This window comes from Zosterops lateralis (genome assembly GCF_965231275.1).
Source record: "Zosterops lateralis genome assembly, chromosome: 1".
NCBI lineage: Eukaryota > Metazoa > Chordata > Aves > Passeriformes > Zosteropidae > Zosterops > Zosterops lateralis.
In genome coordinates, this window is record NC_139762.1 from 40238901 (window position 1) to 40256655 (window position 17755).

The window sequence follows — 17755 nt, forward strand, 5'->3', positions numbered from 1 at the left end:
GAGCTGTCAAAGACCAATACTCTGTTCTCCAGAAGTAAGCACACACAAAAAAAAGGTTCATCTCCCTGGTTTGCTATCTTGAAATTGCAGGGACTTGGGTTTTCTAAACCCTCTTCCTTTATATGAGTAATGATTAAAAGAAAAAATATTCTGCCAGGAGCAAGAAACCTCTAAGTTATTGTCACACTGGTGTCACTTGCTAAAGCCGTGTAATAGGTTTGTCAGAGAGACCTGCAGAAGAAAGAACCATCTCTATCTTTCAGTGGGAACTCGAAATAGAAAAGCTGTGACTTAATTCCTCACAGTGTTTTCTTGGCATCAGCTCTATCTCCCCAGCTCTTACTCAGGCCGAAAGAAAGGGCTGTTTTGTTTTGTTGTGTTTTTGCAAGAGAGTAAAATAAAATATTAACTGTGTTTTTCTTTTTAATATTGGGAGCATAATAAGGTCTCTTAAGAAAAAGAAAGCCAACCAGTAAGCCCGGAATGTCTCTCATTTCTTTAACCGCTACATAGTGTGTGCAGCTGAGATCTGCCAGTTGGATCCTAGCAGGGGAGAAACCACTTTCGTTTGTTTGGTTTGTATATGGAATAACATTTTTCTTGCCTTGGAATACTTGTTTGTCATCACTCCTCTTTTGTGTTTATGTTCTGCTTGGAAATAGTCTCCATGCTGTATATGCATTTGCCAGGATGTGCACATAAACAATGTTCCATTATGGGCCGCTGTGCATACTCCTTATTTACACCATATACATTCACCAGTAAACACGGTGGGGAATGACAGAGAGCAAACTCTTCTAGGCCCCTTTTTTTCAGTTAGTCCAGACTTTCTGCCATATGCTTGCTGAGGTCCCACTTCTATTCATGTTTTTATTAGGTAGAAAAAAAGTGTCCAGACTTCACACAAAGCAGCTTTTGTGTTCTCTGTCAAAAAAAATCTTCTCCTATGAAATGTTGATAGAAGTACCCAGAGCCCTTGTGGGGGTGCAGAGTTTGAATAGGCCCGTGGTGAAAGCACAGGAGGCAGAGCAGGGAAGCTGGGGTACAATTTTTGCTTCTTGTGTGCCGTGAACGAATATCACTTAACTTTCATTTTCTCTAGTTTACTATTTGGCAGCCAGGGTCGTACCCCTCATCTTGACGCTTGTTACAAAGGTGATGTTTTTTAAAGTTTTAAACTCTTTCAGAATTTCAGCTGGAAGGGATGAGAGAGGAAAAATATTGTTTAGTGTAGCATAAAATGGAAGTTTGACTTAGAATATGTGCTGTCTAGTAAAACTATAGAACCATAGAAAAAAAGTGTTACAGTGGCATAAATCATTTTTAGTGACTCTGTGCTTGAAAACGGTCAGATTAGATCTTTTTCTCATTGATTTTGTATTTGGTTAATGATTCCAGTTCTGAGATCATAAAGCTATAGAAGATGTAAAAGATACGGGAAAATATCTTTAACCTCTACATTTAAACTATGTGTTTCTTTTGACATTGAAATACTGCAATGACCTGGTAATGTTTTCCAATGTTTTAATTTTTGCTGATGTACAAAAATATCACAGAAGAGCTGATTCGTAATTATTACACATGGTATTGCATAAATTTCTTCCTAATTAAAAAGCTTCTAAATTCTGAATAATCAATTTATGAAGACATGTGGTTTTGACAAATTATACATTTAATTTCTAAAGATTTATTAGAAATTTGACCTGCAGCTAGTTAATTATGGTTATAGTACTGATGCAGTAATACTGGAGATTGATATAATGATATGGTTGCAAATTTATTTTGATATCACCTACCTTAGTAGGAGGACGTGGGAATACACCTATATTTTGCACCATCTTGTTTATGGTGCAGGGAGGCATTAGTGTAATGAAGAACACAAATATTTGATAGGTCTGTGTTGGCATTTATATGAAAAGGTACTTTGAACAGACCATAAGCATGTCAAACTTGGTCCTTCAGGTTTTACCCTTTTAACGGCTACATTTCCAAGTGGCTTCAGTGATAGTTTTAGGTGAATAATGATAGCAAAATATGAATTTAAAAAAAACTCCATAATACAAAATTAAATTGATTCTTCCTAATTAATTTTCAGATCACAAAATTGTTCTGAAGTAGCTCTGTTTGCACTAATCTCCCACCCACTATATTGATACTCCTAGTTTTATGAAAGTCAGCAGCTAAGTAACTCAAGATGAGCTTTCAGGATATAATACAAGAAGCCAAATTAAATAATAAATAGAATTTTAAATTATATCTTTCTATCCCATCTGGATTTGCAAGTGATATATGATAGCCATAGAAAGAAAATGCATAGGAAGAAAATGCTAAAAGATGAACTTTTAGAATGTGAAATGTTTAGAAAAGCAAGGCATATCTTAACCATGTAGACAGTCCTTTCAGTAACACACAAAGGTTACCCTTTTTTTTTTTTTAAAGCAACTAAACAAGAAAGAAACTTTAACAGGACTGTGGTTTCTTCTGACTGTGTGTGAATGGAAACTGAGAAGCTGCTGCTGAGCAATGATTTTACTTCATGAAGAGATGGTGGGAGATCTGTGTTACAGGACCTGCTGTGTCCATGTGTGAGAATGGTGGGTGGGGAAAGAGGAGCAGAAGATGACCTCCTTCAAGGCTTTTCTCCTCTAACCTTCAGGTAAGAGTGACCTTGGGTCTTCCAGAGTAAAGGAAAGGTGTAATCTTACCCTGCTTGTCTGAATCAAGGCAGTGTCACTGGTGCCTGCCTCTCCAAGCATTGTTTAATGCCCGTTCTACCATGAGTCCGATACTACCTGTAAAAAGAAAGAAAAGAGGAAATAGAGCTCACTTACTGTGACCAGAAGACAATCAAAAGTAAGTGTAATATCACATCAGCCTGATCTCTTATTTTCTCCTGTGGAAATATAGTAGCTCCTTTTCCCTAACAGTGTGCAGCTGTGGCTCAAAGCAGTGAAGTGTGGCCACACCAGGGATGCCCTGAGTGAGGACATGTGCCCTTCCTGGTCCCCAAGGGCTGACTAGCTTTCTTGAAAGGGAGGAAACTAATGTAGCCGAATTCTAACATTTTAAAAATAGAGAGTTTTAGGAGTCTTTGTCTTAGATTTTTATTTTTTAGATTCAAACTTTATTTCTGATAACCAGAAGAACATGAATAGTGCTACGCTAATAGTATACAGTATTTGTGCTTACATTTGATACGTATACACTGAAGTGTAATGCAGTTCTGAAAACAAAACAGGGAAATTGCTGTGATGAAATAAATAGAGATTCCCAAATTCATCAAATTACTTGATGTTAGTAATTAGAAAGGACTATTAGAAGAAAACCAACTAATATTATAAGATTTGCAGGAGTTATTTCAGAGTTTACAATAATCAACCTGTACAATTCTGAATGAAAGCAACACATTCTCTGATGGTGAAAAATTCTCTTTTAGATTAATTAAATATAATCTGTGCCAGCTGAGGACTCTTTAATTCTTCAGTAATTATCTAGACAGAAGTCAATGAGTGGGCAGAATTTGGGTGAGAAAGACCATCAGTACTTGATAAATGCGGTCTGCATAGAGTCCCCACAGACTAAGCATGAACTGTTTGATGAGATATACATTTTGTGTTTTGCATATGTCACAAAACCTGATGATATAAAATATCATTTAGACCAATGTGAACTCCCTGCATTCTCTGTTCATTGTATCATCAGTATCCTGTGGTGAGTCAGATAGCTTTGCTTTTACCCTTGTAGTATTCAACTCATTTTTTTCCAAACCATTTTTGTGAACCTATGAAATTATTCTATAGCAGGAGAAGGAAAAGGTCTCTTAAATCATTCCAGATATGTTAACTGGGAAAGGGTTAATCTGCCCTCAGGAGTTGCTATGTAACTGAGTCCTGCTGGGATTCAGGGTTTCCAGCCAATGGGACTCACCCCTACAATACAATGCATCTATCTTGTGTTTCTTACTTGTTGTCAGTTATTGGAATTTTTCCTGAACTGGAATTACACTCCTGCTCCTTTCATACTCTCCCACTGAGTCTTAAATAATTGTATTCCACACCGAAGTCAGAAAATAACAGTACAATGGTGTACTTTTTTCCCTGAAAATGTTACTTTGGACAACTTTGAGTGGTGTTTAAAAAGATCCCTCATACAGCAGAACTAGGAAACTTTTAGAAGATAAGATTTCCCAAAGAACTTCAAGGTATAACACACTTTGGATTGCTTTTAGTCTTCCTGAAAGCCTTCTCCTATCTTTTTGTTCTCACCTGTGCACTCAGTCTTCAGCACATTTTCTTGAGCAGAAAGAGCAGAAAAATGTCTCAACCTTAAACTGCTCCTTCCTGTCTAAGGCATATCAAGAAGAGAGTATTGATTTTCCCTGCATCCTGATTAGACTCTGTCCTTAGCTATTCCTCTTCTCTAAGGCCACTCAAGGCTTGAGGGCTGAAGCACAAATTCTTTAATTTCTCCTTTAGGAGAGCCAGGTGTGTTTTCACAGCTCAAGCAAAGAAAGCCTCTGTGGTTGCGCCAATATATTTGTATGGAAGAGGTGGCACTTCTGAGGGTTTTTTTTTGTTGTTTTTAATTTTTTTTCCCCTGGAGGAGAACTACCCACAGTCCCTTTGAAGGCTACTGATAAGATGAGGGGGAGACTATGCCTAGCCTGTAAAAACACTGCTTAGGAATCTCTGCTTTGGCTGTTGGGTTCTGATAGGAAGCAAGAGAGTGGAGTGGTATCTGTCAACATGTCGTTCAAGTCTCAGTAAGTTTTACACTTCACTTAGATCTTTGTGCCTCATTTTTTCCAGTGAGGTTCTGTCTGATGATTTGTGTTGGCAAAGCTCTTAGCCTTTCTTGCATGCTTGTGAAGTTCTACCTCCAAGTGACATAATGTTCCTGCATTTTCAGCTAGCAGAATAGGCTTTAGTATCAGTGGCGTGCCCTTTTGCTCCTAGTAAATATGTTAAAAAAAAAAAACAAAACAAAACAAAAAAACAAAACAAAACAAAACAAAACAAAAACCTAAAAAACTAAACCAAACCAAACAGACAAACAAAAAACCCAACAACAACAAAAAACCCCCCACCAAAATCAAAACACAAAAAACCCCTAACAATTTTTAGACAAATTTAAGAATCCAACAGGGTTGGATTCTTAACTTTTTTAAGGTTTTAATTAGCATGTATGCATCAACTTGTCATTTAAGATCTGACTGGGGATAAGAACTTGCTGTACTTTTTAAGGACAATTACAACACATTTCTCAGGATTGGGAATGTGTACATGCCTTTCTTGTAACTAAAGCTCCTCTAGGTTCAGGCTTACTTTACCCATCCAAGAATCTTGACAATTCCTTGAAAGAGCTTGGCCACAGCCCTGTCTTTTGGTGTCCCCTTTGGCATATTTCATGCCAAAGGTAGAATGGACGGATGCAGTAGGGGTGGGACCTCAAAGCCATTTGGCAAAGGACAGAACACACACTTTTCTTCCCATATCTCCATATGCAGTAAAGCAAGTCTGTTTTTCTAATAGTCTGATAACAATACATGGAAGATCAGTGTCCCATGAATGAGAAGCCTGTTCTTGAGGATGCTTGCTCAAAACTGATTGGATTGAAAGAAATGGGGTTTTTTTTCAATGTGATGACAAGGTGTGTGCAGAACTGTTCAGTCAGAAGAAAGATCTAGATACCCAAACGAAGAGGTTTTGGTCCAGTTTATGCAAAACCAGTTTGATAGTTTTATAGATCTGTCAAGCCTGACATGCTGAAGGGCCACCACATGCTTAGAGACTACCTTGCATGTCCACCACTATATTTGGACTAAAAGTCCCAAAAGGGGCAAAAATTTCATGATACTGCACAAAGCCTGGCGCAGCAATGCTGTTCACCACCACATATCTAACTGCACCCCAGCCCTGTAAGTTGTCTTTGATTAAAGCATGTGTGTCAGTTGTGATTCCCTCAACATGGACATAATATGTGTGGACATTCAATCCCTTCTGTGGTCCAATATGGAAGTCTTGCTATCTAAGGGTATGGGAATTTGCAGATCTATTTAATCACATGGGACTAGCTTAGTGAAGCAGCTTGGGACCATGCAAATTTTTCTTTGTTAGCTTAAATTGCACAAGTCAAGTAGAATTTTAGGAATACATCGAAGAACAATTTGATAAGTATATTCCAGTAGAGTTTGAAAACCAGGAAACATCTTGTGAACATTTCAGACTGGACGTCATTGATGCTGCCATTGCTTGTTCTGAATGCAGTGGGGTGCAGCCCAGCCTGACTTTTCCTGAGATCTCATCTGTGTTTGAATGTTATATTGGTATAACAATGTAGGGTGAGAAAGCAGTTGTTCCTTTTTGAAAGAGTGTTACCTGTCACAGCCCAGTTACTGTAGTAAAAAAGGAATATAGAGAATCCCTTACCTGCTCAACAGTAGTTACACTATGATAGCCTGTATGCTTGTAAAACTGACACCCCCTTAGTAAAGTTTACTTTTCAGGCTACATCAATAAAGTTACAGTGATATCAGTGTCCCCCAGAGGACATGTGCCCTCAGTTAACTCACACATTATTGATGGCACATGTTCTACAAAAGAAACCAGACATCTATTTGCTAAATATATACCTCAGTTTCTGGATAATTCTATCTTATTTACAGCAAAAATTTACGCAGGCTGTTCCCAAACAGAAATCACATCTGCATGATAGAAACAAAGGTGTGAAAAGTACAGTGTGTTAGGGCAACAGGCAGAGTGGAGGTGTTGGCATGATGACCATCATTACCAGCAGATTTCAGGCAATGTCACCACATTGTCACTGCTGTCATTACCCCTGCTAGCCAGGTAGCTATGCCAACACATTTTTCAGTCACCTCTTCATTCTTCTTTCTAAAATAATCAGAGATAGAATACTGGGCTGTTCTTTCAGTGTTTGATGTAAGTTTGGGAACCAGCAAAGTGGGAACTGGCTTGTCATGATTGCACATGTCAAGAGCATGGATCTATTGCAGTTTGCATTCATGGCATAATCCAGTCCAGTCTGCATTGGGCTTTATGTGACCAGAGCTCTGCTCAAGTGTGTTTCAGCCATCTCAGGCCTCTGCCATCCCTCTATACGGGCTGTCCTTGTCAGCAGTGCAAGTGCACAGGCCTTAAATGCTGCTTAACTCTGACTTAAATGAAATAGGGTTTGGGTAAGGTTTAGTCTTTGTTAGGATATATGTACGTATTGAGCTGGAGTTCCAGTCACTGGTTGGTAACTTTGGTCTTTTTCTGGAAGAAAGCCATCAGGGCTAACTTTTCATCAAGAGTTTAAGCTGCAATTAGTGAACCGGTAGAAGAAGTACAATTGTCCCAGTTTATATTTTGATTCTGGTTACAGCTAGGGTGGTAAGATGCCTATGTTTGGAACTCCCATTTATTCTGCGTGTTCTCAGATTATTTATTTATACATTCTGAGACACCTTTTAGGATATCAGAGCATCAGGAAATACTATCCTTTTGTTAGGTAACTTTCTTTTTTCTACCACCTTAAAAAAGTGAGAAACAAAGTAGTTACTTGAACAGCCTTTTTGAATCTCTGTTTTAGTTTTAATGGAGCTCTGCGCTCTTTTGCCTTCAGCCAATCATAAACATATTCAGCATATAAGAAACTTTATTGTTAGTAGTAGTATTCTCCACAGTTTAATATTCAACATTTCTACTTGCTCTTCTGCTCTTTCATACATCTTGATTCTGCTTAGGCTTTATAGATCTCCCAACCTTTATTCTCACTGGATTATATAATGCAATGTGTCAGTGCCATGCATGGCACTCCAGTTACCTCAGCATTTCCATTATAATTCTATGTTTTGAGGGATTTATAGGCTAGCAGTAAAAATCTCCTTCTTGGCTAAACCTTGAAACAGCAGTTTCTAGTCATTTAAAAAGAAAACAAAATGAAAGAAACTTTTTTTTTCTTACTTCTGTTTTTTTCTGGCAACCATTTAGCAGTGGTGTTTGCACTGCAGGATCCTCATAAACAGCAAGTGTAGATTCAGTATGTAGCCAGTGTTTAAGCTAATAATGTTCTTTTCTTTTTATATCCTTCAAAAATGCATGTCATCACCTCTTCATGCATATGATGTCATTGCCTCTTTGCCAACCTTTCAGGAGCCTGCAGCCATCAGCCTTTGGGGCCTCAAAAAGGTGCAGTTTGGTCTGTCTCCTTTATTTGCAACATGGATGAATTTTACAGTGTTTTTTGTTTATTTGTTTTTTTTTAAAGTTATCCTTCTTTATCTCAAAGCCTAATAACTTACTATCTACTTCCGTGTCACAGTGCTACAAATTTATCGCAATCCAAAAAGACATTGCCTATATATGACTATGTAGAATATCAGGACTATTACCAAAAAAAGTTTGCAAGGGATATTAAATCTCATTCTTCAATGCTTAAGTGATTTGCTCTTAGAGAATAGAATAGTCTATTAGAGGACTTTGCCAATCACTAGGGATTCCTGTATTTTCCTTAGAAAGATCTAGTAGCAGTCACTTTCAGAAATGCATTGCTGAGCCAGATACACTTCCAGTTTTATCATGTAGGGCAGTCCTCTTCCCCTGGCTCCAGGCCAAAGGATTGTATGGATTCTAAAAAACACGGTTGTATGCTCAAGTTTGTGGAGAAGAATTATTTTTATAGCCTGTAAGTTAAGCAATCAGCTCTAAAGGCATCTTTACAAATACATATCCACTGATTAAAACAGAAAAAAAGTCTTTATCAGTAAGTGATTCGCAGACTGGTTGCATGCCTGAGTTCTGGGTCTGGAGATGACTAACTCTGCTTTTCCCATCTAAAATAAAATACTGCTCTGCACTGAATTGTCTTTCGCCAGTTGCTGTTATATTTCAGGCCCAAAATAATTCTTCCTGTAAGTGCAAATTCCTGTTTCGGTCATTGCAAGCTGTGCATAGTAGTGTATAGCAGACTGAAGAAACCCTTTTTTACTTAATTTCACTGTGTTTCATGGTTTTTTCCATGTCATTTGTGCCATTTCATGCCAGTAATTTTACTGTTTTACTTTCTTCAGGGCAATTCTTGCTCACAATTGATACCCATTTCCTAGAACTACCTTAGAGTTTTAAATATTCAGCCATTCTCTTGTGACCTAGTGATTTTCTTCCCCATAATCTTTTGACATCATTCATGTACTCAAGACATGAAGAAAGCATCCTTCAACACTAAAAACTACATGTAGTGAAGGGGGAATTCAGGTTTTCAGATTTTTCAGATTTGTATCACCAGTTGGAGGGAGGGGAAAAAAAATTGCCAAGGCAGGCAAGTACTGTTTCATATTAACATCTATCGTCAACGAAGAGGTAAAAAATCAAAGCCCCTGTGTGTGAGGCAGGGTTAGTGAACTGCCAGTGATTCTCCCAGCAACTGACACAAAGGAATCTGTGAGTATCAAAGCTGAGGCAGCAAGCTTAGTGTCAGCTCTTGCCTAGGGAGTAGAAGAAAACATCACTTTGTCTCTGCTTTCACTGCTTAAACACACACATCATTCACTAGTAACCATTTACTCTGCTGTCAAAACTGTTTCAAGAGAGTGCTACATTTGATTAATAGTAAAAAGCATGCAAAAGAAAAAAAAGTCTGCTTCCCCTGAGGTACTTAGTTGGGGAGAATTTCTGCGTGCACTTCTTAATTTTTCCATCCTATAAATATGCCTGTAATGTTCCAGAAGTGCTCTGTTGCTTCTAGTAAAGTCATTTTTATTAGAGAGCCTGGTGCACTCATCCTAATTCTAGTTAATGCTCTCTCTCTCTCAGTGAAGCACATTATGGCATCCTCAGCCTCTTGTACTAACAAAAAAGTGACCAGCACAACCATGTGTGCAGTACATGATTCATAGTGCTGCTTTCTGAATTGTCCAGTGGGTAATTGCAGTACAAAAACCAGAGAAACAGATGTAGACCCTAAACCTTGGCTGTAAATTTTTGTTTTATGATTATGGGTTTCAAATGTGCTATGTCACACTGACAAATATACAGTAACACCAGAGGAAATAGATTTCTGACTTGAACTTGTGCTTTTTATTTCACTTATGGCTAAGAATATGTTTATTGTAAAGTTTCTGCTATCACAGTCTGAGGGAAAACAGATCAAAGCACTGATGTGAAACCATAATTTCTTTGCACGGACAAAGTCAAAGATATTGGAGAGTTGTTGCCTCCTCACACCTCTGTGGGTGCTGGGTAGGCATTTAAAATACATGGCAATACTTAAGGTTTCATTACATTTGAACTAAAGGACTATTAGTTAGCACAATAATTATGATTAGTCCTGATCTAAATTAGAAAATGCTACCCATTTTGCGAATGTAGTTTTTCCTGATACTCTGTTGAAAAAAAACAAGTATTGTGCTATGTCAAAGTGAAATAAGAGATGCATAAGTTACTGTGTTGTAGAAATACTGTGTGAGCAAACCATTGAGCTATTTGAGGAATTTTTAAATTATATGTGCATTTAGTAATAAATACTAGCGCAACTATTATTTGTAACAAAGCATGATGAACTGCCTGGCTCATTTTGATACAGTGAGAAAAAACAGTCTTTCTAATTCGTACACACTTAAGCGTCACTTCCCAACATTTGCTTTCAGAAGTCCCCACTCTACATTTTGAGGTACAACCAACACGTATTATTTTTGAATATGGTATTATAAGACTGCTAATGGGATAAGCATAACTGTATTTCTGTTTGTCGGATTCTGTTTACTTTTTACTCACATAGGCAACATGTTTTTCTTGGCATAAGCTTAAACTGTTCCAAGAACCCTGGTCCCCACAAAAAGCTGTTTTCTCCCTAAATTGGAGACTGAAAAAAACATACTGTGTTTTGTGTCATCCTTTCCAGTTATTTTTGTGGTGATACATTACGTATTCCAAATTTCTCGTGCATCCTGTGTCGTCTGGTTAGAAAATAACTGTCTGTTAATTTAGTTTTGCTATTCCAAACGAAACTGTAGCAATGTAGCCAGCCAAGATTAAAAAAAAAAAAAAAAAAAAAAAAAAAAAAAAAAAAAAAGAAAGTTTAGCCACTTTTCCACTTGGCTATTTTAATGCAACAAACACTGTTTTGCTGTGCTGAAATAGTTTAAACAAGGCGTCCCTGAAGGATGGCTTTTTCAGTAAGCTTATGCTGTGCATAAATTTTAGATTAGAGAGTGTCAGGGGCTTCAACTGCAGGAGTTCAGGCTGGGGGAGGACACCCCAAAGGGCTGAGAAAGTCCTTAAAAAGTCCTTTAAAAAGATGCTGTTAAACTCCAGCATTTGTAACTCTTCTGCCTGAAGGGCAGAGGGAAAGAGAGGCTGCCTGCTGCAGGGACAACTACAGCTCTCCCTTTGAGAGGGGGGAAGGAGGCTAAGAAAAGCTTTTGTTTTAATCTCTTCAAAAGGATTCGCTTCCAGATTGCAGCAGGTCTTTTTGCTGGCCGCTGGTTTTCAATGTGGGTATATCAGTTTCAGGGAACAAGTGCGTGTGCTGTATGGGGGATTTGTTTTGTGGTTTGGGTTTGGTTTTTTTTTTTTTTTTGATTCTTGAATCTGTGTGAAAAGTTTTGTTAATACAATCTGCAGGCATTGTCACAGAGCTTTCGGTTCATCAAAGGACTTTTTGTGGAGAGGGGACACCACATCCATTAAAGTGGCTGCGCAGGTCCCAGGGTGAGTCTCTCTCCAGCATTTCTTTACGGTGGCCAGTGGTGTGCCCTGCCTGCTCAGTGTGCCCCTCTCTGCCCGACTCCTCTCTTGGGCTTTGCAAGAAATGGGCAATAATCAAGTGCTCCATTTTCTAGTTTCTGCACCTGAGCTTGGAAGCGGGAAAGCAAGGCTCCTGTGTGCCTTGCTCCTGGATGATGCTCACTGCTGGGGCTGAGGTGGCTTGGCTTATTCATTTAAAATTAAAGCATGCATGTGGTTATTGAGCTCCTGTCCTTCCCACTGAGGCAGAGGGAGTGTTTCCAGGCTGTTGTTTTTAATTTTAAAATTGTCCATAGGGATAAGCACTGGTGGAAGCCTCCACGGAGTCTTTCTCGGTGAGCAGGATTTTGGAGGAGGTAGTTACCTACCTAAAGAGCACAGAGCTCTGCTGGCTCCATGCGAGTGGTGGGCCAGCTCAGGGCTGGCTGTGGCTGTGGCCAGAGCCCTGGGAAGCCTTTGACACCTGGAGCGGCCATGAGGGAGGGAGGGCTGTCGGCAGTGTGGTTCAGCACAGACCTCAGGGGGTGGGAGCGGCCCTCAGAGCGGCTGTGGGAGCTCGGCCGGGCCCGCCTGCCCCGGGGAGGTCTCCCCGCTCAGCCCCACGGGCCGGGCCCTGTTCCCCATGGATTAGCCCGTGGCCTTTCTCCCCTCCCGGGGAGCTGGGGCTCATTAGCCCTCTGAAAGCTGATACAGCCCCTCGGGGGCCACACGAGCGGCCCCAGCCCCTCTCTGCTAATCAGAGACAGGCAGGGCCCGGCGGCGGCGGGGCTGGGGAGGGAGAGGAGGGGATGCGCGGCTGCTTCCTGCCCCGGGCCCAGCGCTGGGGACAGAACCTCCCGGGCAGGGCCAGTCTGACCCACCGGGGAAGCCGGGGAGCGCTGGGTGACTTAGGAGCCAGGGCTGAGGGATGGATGGTGCGGGGAGATGGGGCCAGACCCGCCCAGGAGGGACGGGCCCCTGCGATTCCCCGCTGGGAGTGGGGCTGGCACCGGCCACGGTCCCTGCCGGTGGTACCGAGCGGGTCCCGCGGGGGGCAGTGAGCGGGTCCCCGCGGCGTGTGCCGGGGCAGCGCAGGATGAGCCGCTCCCGAGCCCAGCCCGCCGGCCCGGCAGCTGGGGCCAAGCCCGTGTCCCTGGCTGGGGAACAGCGGCAGCGCCTGCGCCTCGCTCGCGGCCTCTCCGGAGAGGAAAGGAATGTGTGTGTGTGTGTGTGTGTGTGTGTGTGTGTGAGGGAGGGAGGGGGGCACAGAACTTTCAGCAAATTGAGCTGGAATTTTCAAATTCTCCATTCCCCGCAACCACTGAAAACACCGCTGTTTTACTTCCCACCCCCTTCCCCTCCTCCTCGTTGTTGCGTTCGGCGTCTAGTTTTTTTTTTTTTTTTTTTTTTTTTTTTTTTTTTTTTTTTTTTTTAATTACTTTTATTTTTTTGGCTCTTTTTGTAAAGTTGCGCTCCCCGTCCGCACCCGCCCGCCCGGTCGGCGGCCGCGGGGCGACTCCGGCGGGGCTGGAGCTCGCCTTTGCCTTTGCCTGCCCGCCCGCCCGGCTTTTCTGCAGGGCTGCTGGGAGTTGTGAAGGCGTGTGAGAATCCTGGGAGCTGGTGATGTCAGACCGCTTGGGTCATTTGAAGGTTAGCAGCCTGGGAAGGGTTCACGGAAAGTTCACTCGCATATATTAGGCAATTCAATCTTTCATTCCCTGTGACACAAGTAGTAGGAAGTGAGCTGTTCAGAGGCAGAAGCATCTATTCACGGCCGAGGGGGATCCCGAGCCTCCACCGGAGCTGTTTTATCCCGGGGAGGTGGGCGATTGGCACGGCGTGGGACGCGGCACACACCCGGCGGGCGCCCCAGGAGCTGGACTGACTCTCAAGAAATTTTGGGGGGAAATTGGTGGTAGCTAAAACTTGGAATGCGGCTCGCATCCCCCCATCTTGCTGGATTGGCTGGGCAGCCTGGAAAATGGTAAATGATCATTTGGATCAATTACAGGCTTTTAGCCGTGTTGTCTGTCATAATTCATGATTCTGGTCTGGGAAAAAGACCAACAGCCTACGTGCCAAAAAAGGGGCAGAGTTTGATGGAGTTGGGTGTACTTTTATGTGCCATTTTCCTCCACACCTAGAGGAAAGCACTTTTGCAGGCATTCTGTGCAGGGGGAATCATGTTTGACTGTATGGACGTTCTAGCAGTGAGCCCTGCTCAGATGCTGGATTTCTACACTGCGAGTCCGTCTTCCTGCATGCTCCAGGAGAAGGCTCTCAAAGCATGCTTCAGTGGATTGGCACAAACAGAGTGGCAACACCGGCACAGTGCTCAATGTAGGTCCCAACTGTTATTTTTCCACTTTAAAGCAATTACTATTATTATAATTGTCGTTGTTGTTATTATTTATTTTGTTTATTTACTTGCATGTTTTTAAAAAAGAAAGACTGGTAATTAAGCGCTGAGGTAATGAGGGTGGGGTGAGTTTTTGTGCAAAATGTGGTTTGCAAGCTTTTTTTTTTTTTCTCCTTTTGGCAAGAAAGGGAAAAGGAAAGAAGCACCGGACTTCTTTCTGTTTATTCCTTCTCATGTGGCATATTGATCCTAACAACAGTTGTGGAGCCAAACAGGAACACATAAAATCGTAATGTAATACAGCAAATACTTGCAAAACTCCAACCAGTGAAAGACGAATTTACATAACATCTCTGTGGTAGCTTCCCCCCACTCCCCCCACCCCCCTTAATCTAATTTTGTAGCACATTTGCTAATCAGGATGCATGTTGTCTTGAAGTGCATTTTAGCAGAGCAGCTAAGTAATTAAAATGTTGATCTCTACCGTTCTTGCAAAGCTGAGCAATTGCAGTGGGTAGGTGCCATTCCAAAAATCAGACAGTAGTTATAAGTTTCCGAAGAAAAGGCAATATTTCTTTGTACTGACCTTGCTGCCACCTTCCTTCTTCACTTTGTTGCTCTAAGAAGTTGCTGTTTTGCTAGAAAACTACTTACTGTGAACACCCTTTGAGTTTAACCATCAATTATTTCCATACCTTGAGATTCAGACAGCGATGCACTGTTAACAGAGGAGTGAGAGTTAGTGGTAGGACACTTCTGAAAATGTGCTACTATGTTATAAGGTTTTGATTTCTTGCTGAAATATATAGATGATAAACAATAGCAGTATTTTAACACCCCAGTTTCGAGTTTGAGAAATGACAAAAAGTGCCAGAAAACATCACCTTATAGCATGCTTAAAAGCTTGCAGGATGCTTCACTGCTCTGACGGTGATTTAGATAAATGACTTGGCTATCTATCAAAATGTTTTTAGCACGCTCTCGGACACTTCAATACACCATTAACTGTATAATGCTCTTGGAAATTTCTGTTTTGCGGTATGTTAAAAAGTTAACTGGGAATTAGAAGAGTTCTCCCTTCGACATTTCAAAGGGGTGGAGTAGGTAATTGAAAAATAATTTTAGGAGTGTTTGGTGAAATAGTGTGTTTCACTCGGCTCAGAAGTTTTCAGACACCATATGACATTTGTGTGGGTTGAGTAGTGAAAACAGAATTGTAAAAATCAGTGACTAGCAGCCTACAACACTGCAAATGTTTTGATGTCTTTACAATTAAAAGGAGTCTGTGAAGTTCAGCATGGGATATTTCTTTTTTTCACACTGTTTTCAAAATGCTTCAAACAAAATACGAAACAAAGCTTTTACTTCAGAATAGTGTTACTAGCTATGGGAGAGCTTCAGCTAGCAAAAGCAAAAATCCAAACCAGATGTTTTACTAAAAAGGCGTTTTCCTCCTTTCATGGTTTAAACTTTAGTATAACTTCAGTGGTGATATTGCGGAAACTTGGAATTAAATAAACTTTCCTGGAGTAGGAGGCATACATACTGTCGTTAAAAGCTTACGCTTGCAAAATATTCTTTAAATAACTTCTGGCTTTAAAACGTCCTGCTCTTTCTTTTGTTTGTTGCTAATACCTAGAAGCAGGATTCTTAAAAACAAAATATATGGTGTTTGTTCTTGGGCAAGTTAAACACAGGATTACCCTTATCAGAATGGAATGAGTGGTAAATATGTCATTTGCCTAGGGCCTGTGATAAGAGACAAGTGTTGATAACAGAGAAGTTTAGCTAATCAAAGAAACTCATATTAACAAGAGTAAATAAAAATACAGGAAAATTCGTTCAGGAATCCAGTCTTGTAACTTTGTAAGAAACAGGATTAATCTTCACTGCATGGGAATTTAAAATTGGGCCGAAACCTGAATCATAATGCAGTGGCTGTGATTTGAACTGTGAAAGTTAACAGTATAGAAATATGGAAAAACAATTTAGTTAGAGTCCAAATTAAGATTTCTGTTTGAAATCTTAGAGCAATTTTTGTTTTCAGTTTTGAAGAACGTGTAAGCTGTTTATGTATGAGTAAATATATAAACGGATTATGAAATACTAAAATTCTCTGAAAGTATAATATTTTTATCTTGCGTCTCATATGGCAGAACTAGAATTTTTGTGATCCAGAAAGCTTTTATTAGCTTAAAGGTTGCTCCAGTGCTTATAAATACAAGAATAGCAATGTTTCATTCTAACTCTAGCATTTCCTGATTCTCCAGTTTTAAGAAGACCTCTGTGATTTGATGTAATGTAATAATCAAATTTTGTATTTGTTAGAAGTGTGATAGGGGTTTTTTGGTCTAATTTGTTGTTTAATTTTTGGCTCTGCAAAAAAATAAAAAAACCAACCCAGTACACCTGCAGCCATTGCCTTAGGCCTTCGAAATATCGCTTTGATAGAGACGTGATTGTAGAGTAAAAGGTAAATGGTTGTTGAGGGAATAGGACATGGATAGTGCAAACTCAGAGCAGGCCAGTAACAATCACAGACAGTATCAGGGTTTCAACTGAAATGCTGGAAAAATTGGCCATTGCAGGGTTTAGGGCAGAATGCTGTAGGTCTCCAACTTCAGCACATCTTCTGTACGTTAATCCTGTTACAATTCACTAAGCTAGTGCACTCCTGCAGCATCATGAATTTTCTAGTCCATGAGGGTCTGCAAAGTAAAAATAGAGGATAAGATGCAACCCAAACATGACCTTAACTTGTGTGGTATTTTTTTCCTCTCCCTTGTGGGAGGAAAATCCTGCCCTGGGTTTGCAACACAACTGTTAGCCACTGCATATTGCACGGTGTGTTACAAGAACACAGAAAACTCCTCTGACTTTGCACTAGTATTAGTTTATGTTTTATGTGATTCTAGTTATTTTGTTGTAGATTTAAAATGAGATTATTTGTTTGCAAAGAAAATTCTGGACTCAGAAATGGGACTAGAACCAACTGCACTTCTAATCGTAATTCGTTCTCGCGCCTTTTGTCGTAAGATAAAAATCAGGTTGGTATAATTAAATTAGACAAGGATAGTTCTTAAGAGGACAAAAGAGTTATGGTTGCAAGAATGAGTAATTTATAGTTTCTTAAGTAAATTAGAATATTCTGCTCCCTTGTAATGCAGTGTCAACAAATACTGAGAGAAAAACAGTAACTTTTGGTGAAACCTGAGCTAACTAAATACTGCGGAAGTGGGAACAGGACAGGTCCTGAGAGAGGAGCTGCAAAGAATGGAGATCTGACCTTGGAAAAGCCTATTAAAAAAAGTCTTCATTAGTCTTCATTAATTGACCAGGCAAAAAACAAATGAGCAGGCCCAAAACAAGAGTAAGTTTGTTTGGCATTATGTAGTGTTTCAGCTAATTATATCAAGTAGATGACTACTGCCTACTGCATTTCCTTAGCGTTAGAAACATAAAAAAATTGATGAAGTCAAAAGTTATGGAGATGGCAGCAGAACACACTGGGATGTTGAGGCTCACATAGTATACAGTTCTTATTTCAGTTTTGTAGAAAGTCTTTGCCTAGAGAGGAGCTAGCGGGTATTAACTTTCAGAAAGTTAATGAAGATGGGGCTCCCGAAAGCATGCGTTTTCCTTCAAAATTCTGGATTATTGCGATGTTTGG

The 17755-nt window shown here is 40.4% G+C and overlaps 1 protein-coding gene across 3 annotated transcripts in view; it reads left to right on the forward strand.

The window, feature by feature from the left end:
- The first annotated feature begins 12817 nt into the window (after window positions 1–12817).
- The window catches only part of RARB (retinoic acid receptor beta), a 92238-nt gene continuing 87300 nt past the window's right edge, over window positions 12818–17755 (forward strand). Inside the window, exon 1 of one of the 3 annotated variants that reach the window (XM_083862285.1) lies at window positions 12818–14066. In XM_083862285.1, the coding sequence (XP_083718411.1) occupies window positions 13910–14066 (157 nt within the window). In that variant the 5' untranslated portion in view covers window positions 12818–13909. The remainder of the gene's footprint in view (window positions 14067–17755) is intronic. The other 2 variants (XM_083862284.1, XM_083862286.1) reach the window with 2 other exon arrangements.